This window comes from Macrosteles quadrilineatus, unplaced genomic scaffold (genome assembly GCF_028750875.1).
Source record: "Macrosteles quadrilineatus isolate MER2022 unplaced genomic scaffold, UCM_ALF_1.0 Scaffold_5__1_contigs__length_97177068, whole genome shotgun sequence".
Taxonomy (NCBI): Eukaryota; Metazoa; Arthropoda; class Insecta; order Hemiptera; family Cicadellidae; genus Macrosteles; species Macrosteles quadrilineatus.
In genome coordinates, this window is record NW_026542598.1 from 41,952,711 (window position 1) to 41,964,711 (window position 12,001).

Consider the following 12,001-nt stretch of genomic DNA (forward strand, 5'->3'; position numbering starts at 1 on the left):
AAAATAAATTAGATTATCTGTAAACGATAGAATCTGTGATTATTTTAACCCAATTTCAATATTGGTTATGGGGTGGTTCATTAATATTAACCAACAATAACGAAATTAAAAATAAATTAAACTTATTTATTAAATAATCTAACTTACTTTTTTGAACCAAAAGAAAGATTTCCTCTCTCGTTCAGTTTATTATTTAAGTCATTTTTACGTCATAGGAAGGAAGAATTAACTGTTTAAAAGTATTTAAAAATTATATATTTTTTTTCCGCCTCAAAAAGTTTACAAATTACATGTGTCTTGGAATTAATGAGGGATTTTAAAAGACAATTTACACCAAAATAACAGCAGAAGAATTTTACGAAGATTAAACCAGATGCTTTTACTCAAATATGACACACACAAAGAAAGATATATTTTGACGCCCGGTCGTGTATTATGATTATTTATTGTCCCGTTTTAACAGTCTGGATATCAAGAGCACATTTCTTCTTTAAAACAAAAATGTATCGTTTACTGAATATAGTCCGTATCATTTTTTCATTCGTTTAAGCGAATTCCCCCTATTGGGAATAAGCTATTACCGCGAGTCATGGTAAGACCTGGACCCGAGACCGATTTATTTTGTCGTTTTGGGGTCCACAGAAATAAAAAAACACCATTAGTTCCAATTCATATATGATATGTATGTGTGTGTTGGTGTTTGTCTGTTCGCATTATAACTCTAGTAAAAAATTAACTTGTTTTGACTACACTTGTATAACTTTTTGAATCTACATTTATTTAAAATACTTCTCAAACCAGCGTGATCGGACTATAGGAACGAGGGATAAGGAGGGGTTTTATTTTTAACATACTTCCAAACAATTTTGTTGGCGGCAAAAAAACAAATCATTTCGTACAAATAGCACTTTCATGTGCTCCATGGATTAGGATGACATTTTATTACAATTTTTAAAATTCCCGTTATGTTCTTCTTCGGTAAACTGTTGTTTGCTTGTTTATGTATATATTATGTTCATCATATTTGGCAAATTTATTTTTTCTTCCTATTGATATTTCATCGAAAACACCTTTTCTCTCCCCTGCAGCAGCAGACCTTAGAACTCGTTAAACTAATATTTAGATAGGGAATAAATATTTCATTTTAAGAGGATAATTTAATGAAAATCCAATGAGGGAAATGGAAAGTCGCATAGTCTTCAGGTTTGCAGCGGGAGGGGTATTTTCAATCGTACTATATTTATTTTCTGTTACGTATTTGTCTTTTTTATTTGGTTTCATAGACTGCATACATTCATAAATATAGATCCAGATTAAACACTTTAATGTAAAATATAAAATAAAATTAATTTGTTGTGGCTTGGATTATAACAAACAACATTTCCCAAATAAAATGTCCACAAGTTGTTATATACGTTTCATTGTTAGTTACTCTTTACATTTAATTTATACATTTTACACAGATGAAACTTTTTTATATTATTTGTTTTGCATCATGTTTCAGGTGATTTTTTTCGATTTAAAATTGTTAGGCTCTTATTATATTCTATTTAAAATGATAAAGATACAAAGCTTTGTAATATTTTTGGCACTAGTTTTCTAACAATCATCTGTTCTTTTTAAATTTAAAGTGTTTCGACAAAATTTTAAAAAATCAGCACAATAATTTTTGACCAAGGCTTAATATAACTAAACAAATCCAAACGTCATAAAAGAGTTTAGAAGAACTGAGATTTTAAATCCCTAACCTTTCCCACTGCAACATTCGCCTCCCCCCAATACACTAACTGCAGTCAAGTTTTTTACACTGTACAAATGTCAAAGTTCACTTCCTACTTCACATTTTTTAACGCAAATCTACTAACGTTTCCCACGCCCATAGATGACCGTACAACAATAACCCATCGATCTATGACGCAACAATATTAAAGACGATAGTGTCATAAGTGGAGGGCCGGTGAATAATATATGTCGGGGGTGGGGTGCGGGGTAGCGGCGCATGGGCAGCGTGACGGCTACGGGACAGTAAGCTACGGCGCTCCGTGCCACGCTGACGATGCCATGGCTACAGTGGCCGGCCTCTATGGGTTCGGCGACGACTCACGCAGCCATGGGGTGCGATACATGGAGCGACAACGGACCGTCCAGAGGGATGACACGTACGGTATTTCAATTTCCGATAGCTAAGATAATGTTTTTAATTTTCCAAAAATCCCGGTGACAAGTTTTCCCATCGATTTCCCATAAATCCCGATGTCATGGGAATTGTGTTTCGCGTGTTGACGTGACGCACGTGTTTCGATGACGTCACGTGATGTGGTCATGTCGAGACCGGTTTGTTTTCCAAGTTTGTGAGTTGATCTTTGTTTTCACTCCAAGTGAAATTGTGGTGTGAGTGCTGTGGTTTGTGGTGAAAATATTTCAGTGGAAACTTCTGTGGTGTGTTCGTCACGCAGGATTATACTACCTTACCGAGTGATTACTCTAATGTGTTTTATTTTTAGTTTGGAATAAAGTATTCTACATAGGAAATCCTTGAGGATAAAATTGTTAATCCGTAAGTTCATCTGTGTGACAGGTAAAAATTAAAATATTTATTACACTTTCGTTTCTTTCATATCATTTAACATAAACCTGATAGATGACAACCAGAAAAAGTGTTAAACTACAGATTTAGACGTTGGTTTAAACTAATTGTTCCCAACGACATCCTTAAAATATTCTCAGTGATTATCAATATTCAACGTTTATCAAAATCATAAAGTGACAACAGAGCCAGCAAAATAGAGCCTAAAGTATTCGAAAAATATGTACAACATGCACTTAACATTACGTTAAAAATACGTTAATGTTTATAACAATTTTCTATCCAATTTTCTGCCTAGTTTTTTGCGATTTAATAAAAAAAAAACAATTTGTAGCGTGCCATATGTTTAGTGAACACAAAAAAAAATTTAATTTAAATTTTAGTTTAAAAATTGGCAAAAAGTTCGTTAGAATAAATAAAACACTGGTTAATTGTTTCAAAAATATCTCAACAACAATTCGAAACAGATAAATTGAACTTAAAAACTATTGGGGGATTAAGTGGTAAGCTAAGTTTTCCACTTGTTTTCGTACGGAGAAAGTAACTTTGCCAACTTTAGGCTGAGAAACAGAGGGTTGATTGCATAACGTACACGAGACACGAGACATGAGACAACCCCACAAAACCTGCCAGGGATGACTTGCAAAGTGACGAGCATTGAATTAAACTTATAGCGTAATGACTTTAGTCTCACCACCCTAGCTTCCTTTAAACGTCGAAAAACCCCCCGGAGGCTATGGTTGACTCGAACCAATTTAACCTGACTTCTTTTGAATAAAAGATATAAAAAATATTATATATGTATAGATAATGTTTACTTGTATATACAAGTTCTTATGTTTTTATTGGCAACTAATTTTGTTTAAATAAACATCATATATACATATATAATATTTACTTCAAAAAATTCACTTCTTTTCCCATAGGCGGTAAGCTAGAGGCAACAATTATTGTCTTTTTACATAAATTTACAAAAAGTATTGAAGTTAAAAGACACATTAGTTTTGTGACTTAATTAAAATTAATTGTGGTATACTATTAAATATTTAGTACCAGTAAAAGATTATGGGACTATCCCAGCGATAGCTATACAGTTGCCAAATTCCCTGAGTAGGATTGTATACCTTAAACATTTTCGTGTAAAGCTATGATTGAATTTCTTCATTGAATTTATCTTTTATAAAACAATATTTTAGGTTAAGTGTACAAAACCTTTTCAGGCTGTCTAATTATTATTCAATTATAATTCCCTCTTTTAACTTATGAAAAATATACCTCGGACTAAGAGGCATGCTTAAATCATATCTCTAGAAATCCTGTATGTCTAGATTGGGTAAATATTTTGTGTCAGAAAAATCTGACACAGACGAAGACAAGCACGTTTATCTTTAACCACGTCTTCAAATACTTTATTCGTCGACAGTCATTTCCTCTCTTGGTTTTGCTTCTTTCTAGTAGAACCTTTTGCCTCTAAATGCCACCATAGAACCTTTTAAGGGGTTTTCACTGTGATTACTGTAATTTTAATGTAATAAAAATGTTCATTTGTTTGTTAAATTGTATTAAAAAGTACATCAATGACTTATAAAACTTGATAGGGTTTTCCGATTTAGATTTATTATAATCTAATCATAATTATATTATTATGATGACTATTAACATAATCTATAATCAATAATTCAACATCATCTATTTTCGAGTCAAATCGTGCACGTTAATTGTAGTTTTAATTAGCTAGGATTGTAAAACAATCTGGCGTTTTTAATGAGGTTATTAATTGGTTTTGGAAATGACACACTTCAATCAATGACCTAACAAAATTGTAAAAAATATTGTTTTAATAAACACATTATTATTATGGAATATAAATATTTTACTATTTTACAAATAGGTCCAAGAAGTATAACGACGTATAATGTATAATAATATAGGTTTAGGTTAGCTGTCAAACGATCCTTAGGAACTACTATGGCGACTACACATTATTGTTAGATATTCATCGTTAAAAATTAAAAGTTATAAACTAAAAATATTGAGAGGAGTAGCCAAGGATTTCGAGATTAAGGTTTTGGTAGAGAACCTAGCATGCTTCAATTAAAAAGTTAAGCCAAATAACTGATAAGTAGGGTTTACATTATAAGAAAATAATAAAGAAATGTAACTTATGTGTTTAATACTCCTCAATAAATAACGTACGTCATAAAGAGTTTAAAGGAACAAGACTGAAATATCAAAAACTTTGAAATAAAACTTATCTATTTGATATAAATTTAATTAATAGTTAAACTCTTAACATAAACTAGTAAGTTTTTATACGAAAATACAAACGTAATCAACGAAATCCAAAGAATTTGAGGTGTAATTCAAACTTCGATAATCTTTGTTTTATTTACTACTTATTGGTAGCCCAGAATATCAGTAGGCCAGTAATAATAGTTGGCAAGTAGGACGAAAACATTTGAACTGGAAACTCCAAGTGTCAGCTATAAGGCAATTAAGATATAAATTTATCACCTCAGTCCAGAAATGTACCTCTTAGTTATCAAGGTCAGACCCCAACTCTCTATAAACGTTTCCGGTCTGCTGCACTTAACTATGCAATCTAGAGTCCGTGGTACAGAACATAGAGAACATATCACCTTTTTATAGTCCATCCGTGCATTATATTTTAGAATATACAGCAATACAAGAGCATTGTCATAACGATAATAGTGTGTTTTGGTTCTGGTCGTTATTAGGTTGTACGGTTATAGTAGTATGTTTTCTGTGGTTGTACGCTTCGATGAGTTTTCTCTGGTTTCTTGAAAATAAAGTGGAAGATGAGTTTAATGTTGGTTTTGTAGGTGAAAACCTCAAACTGTGTTTGGGTTTTGGTTACTAAGTAAACATAATTTGTACAACCATAGATTAAAATAAGTAGACTATACTGTCTACTCCTTTTATCTATGGTACAACTAGGTAAGATTACTTGAAAATAAGGCCGCCAAGGTTTTGTATCTTTACAACAGTAAAGCGCAATCTAAAAGTAGTAGTATCAATAAAGGTTTATGAATTTTAACATGGTGTATCGGGTGGTCTCAAATTGTATATTATGATGGTTTTGTAAACCAAGGCTAATAATAGCAATGTATAATGGCTTCTTTCCTATTACAGGGTAAATTCCAATACAATACCCCAATTTTTTTCAAAAGTAACGTGCAATTCGAAATTTGTTATTCCTATTTAATAAAAAAGTCTTTATCCATCTTAATCATACAATCACGTGGAAAGGGACATTAAAAGATGATAATTGTCTAGCTTCATAAATTTGATAGTTATAAAAGAATTTATTGTATGACACTTACGTAAATTTCTATGAAAAATCCCGAAAAAAACACTGTATGTAAGGAAAACATAATATAATGATGACACAATTATGTTTTTTAGAGGTTATTACTTCTAAAACATAGTAGTCCTGTAATAGTTCATATATCCATAGGTTAGGGGACTTGTAAAAGAAACACTGGCAAGGACTATTTTTATGGTTTGTACTACAATAATGAATCTTAAGCTTTAAAATTACTACTTAATCGTAAAAATCGAAGAAGTAATAAAAAGAAATACTACAGAGAAAACTGTTTTATACATGTGGATTTATAACCTAACATGTATTTATTTAGTATTTTATTTTATTTTATCATTTTATAATCCACATCATACTAATCATAAGCTTTAAAATGACAACCTAATCGTAAAATCTGAGAAGTAAGAAGGGTGAAAATATTTTTTTTACTGTTGTATTTAATATGTATTTATGATATTTATATTTTTAATCTAACGTATATATATTTAGTATTTCATTTTATTACGATTTATATTATACTAATCATAAGCTTTATGATAACTTAATATTAAAAGTCTGAGATAAACCCTTATATGTATATATTTCGTGACACGTTAATAAATGGACTCTTTGAAAAAAGTTCAAAATTATCTTGAAGAAAACAGACCGGGTTGTCGCTGATTTTCCCCGTGATAAGGTCTAGAACTGCCCGATTCAAACATCAATAGCCTTGAGAGCGTTTGATTCCCAAACAGACGCTCCGGGCACGTTTTTCTATTCTCCGTCGCCAACTCTTTAGAATCGAGGGCAATTGATACTGCAAGTATATAATTATGGCATAATTAACATATGTAAAACATTATGGCATTAACTAATTAATTTATACTAATGGACATGTTCATTTTACAAATATAAATCAAATAGTAAAAAACTCGAATGGCATTGTGACATTAACAAGACCGAATAAATAAAACTGGTTTAAATGGATGAGAAATAGTACTATATGTGCAAATAAAAGTCAACTTTGATTATTACGGTATTTACAACTGTGCAAAGTGGTACAAAATGATACAGTGCAAAGCTTATTTAGTGCAGAGTGACTCGAATAACATACCTGAAACCCCAACATAACAATAACAAAATTTGGTGCTTAATAGACTGATATATAAATTCAATTTTTATTTGGTAACAACAACAAACCTACCAGCTAAATAACAACTGACAAAATAATAAAAGTAGACAGTATAAATAAATTTGAAACAATTTACAAAACCAAGAAACCAACAAGCTAAAAACAAAGAACAATTGACAAAAATATAAATTAAGTTTGACATGAAAGCAACAATAAACCTATAAATCAAAAGTTGACTTTCAAACAGACAAAAACATGAATTTGAAATGGCAACAACAGAAAACCGCAACCAATTTACTCAATCAATTTAGACTTGGATGGACATTTATTAATTTTTATTTGCAACAGAAATAAATTTAAAGAAAGTATATTACCAGACTGTTATGAGTAAAACAGTAAAAATGAAAAAAACAACACTGACTATTGGTATTGGTATCTCTGTGTTTAGAAATAATTAAAAGATGTATTCAACTGCCTAAGCGCTCTAACTGTACGTAACTGCTCTTAAGAGTCTCCTTAAGACTGCTCTTAAGATAGGATACGTGAAATATCAGTCAAGGTATCCTACATTTAAAAGAAGAAATTTAGAATGAGATATGTCGGTTTGTTTTTACGTTATTAGCAAACCTCATTGGAAGGCCTTTTTTGAATAAAATCTAGGAATAAATTAAAAACATTTATTATTAGACAAAAATATTGACACTTTTTCTGGATATTCCATATAACCGTAGAATAGAAAAATGGATAGGAATTTGTTTCACCCCCTGTTGGGGAGATGAGAGGGGGTACTTTTTTTACGTTTTACAAGGATTTACTAGATCATGTCGGATTAAAAGCCATAAAAGATAAATAAAACACGTTTCTAAGTGTTTCTTAAAGTATGCTCTATAAATCTGTAGGACTGGCTAACTATTAATGGTCCTATAACATTTTTAATGTTTTAACTAGTTTTTATGTAGAAACATAAAAAAATATTATTAAAATGTGTTCTATTAAGATTTCCTTCAAATCCATCCAACAGTCATATCTAGCTGAACAAAAATTTATCCCTCTATCTCTTCTAGAAGCGAAGCTGTGTAATATCTAGGGTGAAAGATACAACTGTCGAGAATCCACAGAATCAGCTGTGGCCCTCGCTCATCCAAAATAAATAAACAACCAACATGGGACGCCAATATACGATTAAATATAACTTTTTTGTATGAATTAACCAGGTTACAGGTAGATGAAATTACTATTCATGAAATTACTAAGTTATAGTCAAATAGTAATACTAAATTACTCGAAACAAAAAAATCAGAGTTTGAAATAATCACCATGCGTTATCAACTTAACAATTAGTAAATAAAAATCGTATGGTATTATATTTATGTTTTTTTTAAGATATGGAATTTAATAGAGAACCAAAATACGTCAAACAGATTTTTCAAAGTTTTTTTTTACGAAATCCCCCTTTAACTAGGAAATAATATTAAACAAATGTCTTTGTTTATTGTTCCAACGATACGAACCATTAATTTGTAATACAAAATACATCATATTTTATTCGTAATCCATTTTAAATCGTATACCACGCAGTTGGTGTATTCACACGGCAAACCGTGATTTTACCTCAACGGGAAAGAATTCTTGAATTAACTTTAACACTCTATATGTACGGTATATATATCAGACTAGCTGTAACCCGCGGGCTTTGCCCCGTTTAACTTCTTAATTTTCAAGATTATCTCGTTCGCATGGCTCAATCACGTTCTGGTTGAAGTTTGTTCGCTACGCTCACTCACCTATAGGTTGGAGCTCGTTCGCTACGCTAACTCGCCTCTAGGTTGAAGTTCGTTCGCTACGCTCACTCACCTTTTGGTTGCAAATTAGCTGTTGTCATAAATGTAAAAGAAATAATAGTGCTGCACCCTGTTGGTAATCCTTGTGACTTTAATGCTATTGAACATCATAGAACAGAACCAACTTCTTTAATTGAAACAGCTGTTAAGATTCAATAATTCCATTTCTCATAAGGTTAACATGGGAAACTCCAGAGCCACTGGGGCGGAGCCCGAAAGGACTTTTGAAATAAGAATATGCCTATATGTTAATCGGGAATGTGAGCTATCATCATGCCAAATTTCAGCCCAATCCGACCAGTATTTTTCGCGTTCACTTGTCACAAACATACATCCATACATCCATACATCCATCCATACATCCATACATCCATACATCCAAACTTTCTCATTTATAATATTAGTAGGATATTTGAATTCAATGTAAAATTAACCTACACGTCCATTACACATTTTGGTCTACTACTCGTTGTTCTTTGATGTATCTTCATATCTTTCATTATTACTTGAAATAAAAATGAAAATTAAAAATATCGTTTATAACTGGGAGGTTTTTGTCAAAATAAAGAATATTGTTTGGTAATCATCAATAATAATGCATTAATTTCTTCTTCGTCACCTACAGCAATATTTACAAATGTAACTTTTGGTTTAGTATTGCGAATGTATATTTTACAAGCATTCAACTGGTTAAAGAAATTACCTATTAAATTGAATAACGTATATTAGTTAAGGTTTATTGTGTAGCGTTAGTTATCTTTTAGGAAAGTTTTAAAAGTTTATCTTACCTATCGTATGTATTTAGTGGAGTGAGCTCATCAAACATAAATGTTATTTTCGCATACAAAGCCCAAAATGTTTTGCTGTTAGAGGGCTAGATACAAACAAAATATAGAATTTTCAAAAAGATAAAAAGCAAAAAGCTTAGTAATTATCTAGATAGATATGAACCTAACGTACATACCACTGGACTTATCACATACCTACATTTTTATTTATAATCTTATAACATATCAAACATTATTTATCATCGTAAAACATCTTATAAAATAAACGAGAAATTCTCAGTTTGGCCAAAAGAGTCGGTGTGCTTGGATAACTATAAATCGAACCAATAGGCTACATACTTAAGGGATCGAAATTTTAAAACTAATCCTTTTTGGTATTAAAACATCAAAGACCCAATACTACAAGTAAAAATTTTAAAAATCTTTAACTGTATAAAAATTGATTATGTAAGGGACTTGGAAAGTTTCAGTTTACCAAGGAGAACCTACATAAACCGGGCTTAACCAAGAACTGTGCTTAAACTTGCTGCTTTTAATACATCTATACAAACAGACTTCTATTTACCGACGATTTTGACTTACAATATCTATTGCATAGAGTTACTTTAACTAACATTTTACTAAAATAGTTTAAATTCTTTATCAAATACTTTTATTCCTTTTTTCGTGTTAGTGTCTTACAAAATAAATAGTAAATGTTAATGTTTTTATCATTTATAAAATCTAAAAGATATAAAACAATATAAAGTAAAAGATATTGACTTTACCAATAATTGAACCAAGAAGTAGAAATAACTAATAAAACTGAATAGAATAAAATAATTTACTATCTAATATTTTATCAATCGTAGCGTACTTTCTTGGTGTGGTTTTACAAATATTTATATGTAGTTACCAAACATTAAAAACTAGAATGCTAGTGCAAGGCTTGTCTTATACTATGAGTAGTAAATAATTCCACACTAAATAAGAGAGTGACGAGAAAATTGTAAAAATATATTTCTATTTCTTTAAACTCCAAAGTAATTTACCAAAAACTGATAACATTATTTGATTTTACATATTTAAAAACATAATTTCTTTAACTATTTATAGTGACTTTTGTCGATAAAAAAAGTTGTTCTAAGACTGTTTTAGTAGGATTCCGATTCAAACCCCCTACTTACACCATAATATTTTTCACTGTATAAGTAGAAGAGTTAAGTATAAAAATAAAGATCCTTTACATGTGTCACATGTGCTTATCTAAGGTACTTTAGTACCTCTGTATTTGGTCTCAATCATAAAAAAAAACATTAAATTAAATTCAATACGTCTTTATAAATTCGTACATTTAGCAAATACACATGAATGGTGGCTATGTATACCTACCAACTTTATGCTTAAAACTGAAACATATAGGTATAACTAGCAGAGTACTCGTCCTTCGTACGGGGTTGGAATATAAGTATAAAATGCTAATTGCAGTTATACTCAAGCATTGCGTTTGCAATAAGGGAGGACACAGTTTGATAAAATTTGTTTTTTTTATTTTAATTTACAGCATTCTATAGTATTACACACATCTACCATAGCCATAATGTTCTACCACTTCACCTAAAAAATAGAGAAAAATAAATTATCAACAATTCTCAAAATATCACAAATTATTCATGAAATGAAAAACATAAACATAACTGTAAACAATCCTACTTTGACAGTTCTCATTGCGAATCACAGTTTTTTGTCGCTGCTTAGTTCAAATTAGCTGTTTTCATAAATGCAAAAAAAATATGCTGCACCCTGTTGGTAAATCTTATAACTTTTTAATGCTTTTCCATATCATAGAACCAGCTTTTTTTGTTGAAACAGCTGACTAAATTCTTTAATTCCCTTTAAATATGAATACTCATAAGGTTGACATTGGGAATTACAGAGCCACTGGGGCGGAGCCCGAAAGGATTTTGAGATAAGAATATACTATATGTTAATCGGGAATGTAAGCTATCATTATGCCAAATTTCATCCCAATCCGTCCAGTGGTTTATGCGTGATTGAACTTCAAACACACACACAAACAAACAAACAAACAAACACACAAACTTTCACATTTATAATATTAGTAAGATAATTGATATGAATAGGAAAAACAGAAATAATTAACTATTTTCGAAACCGCAATTTATTGAGTGGTCCAAGAGACATTGACATTTTTTAAGGTTTAATTCGTTAAAACTGACTTGTATTCTTTTTAATTATTATTTTTGTATGGGTAAATAATAATAATCACAATTAGATACAATGTAAGTTGCATTTATTTCAAGACCTCTAGCTGTTATTTTCAATGTGTCT

General features: G+C 30.6%; 1 protein-coding gene across 9 annotated transcripts in view; it reads left to right on the top strand.

The window, feature by feature from the left end:
- LOC128994798 (potassium voltage-gated channel protein Shaker) overlaps window positions 1–12,001 on the top strand; it is a 598,708-nt gene that overhangs the window by 403,526 nt on the left and 183,181 nt on the right. Inside the window, exon 1 of one of the 9 annotated variants that reach the window (XM_054419584.1) lies at window positions 2,065–2,159. The exons of the other annotated variants lie outside the window; for them this stretch is intronic. Within the exon in view, the coding sequence (XP_054275559.1) occupies window positions 2,125–2,159 (35 nt within the window). The 5' untranslated portion in view covers window positions 2,065–2,124. Of the gene's footprint in view, window positions 1–2,064; window positions 2,160–12,001 lie in introns of those variants that run through there. 9 annotated transcript variants of the gene reach the window in all.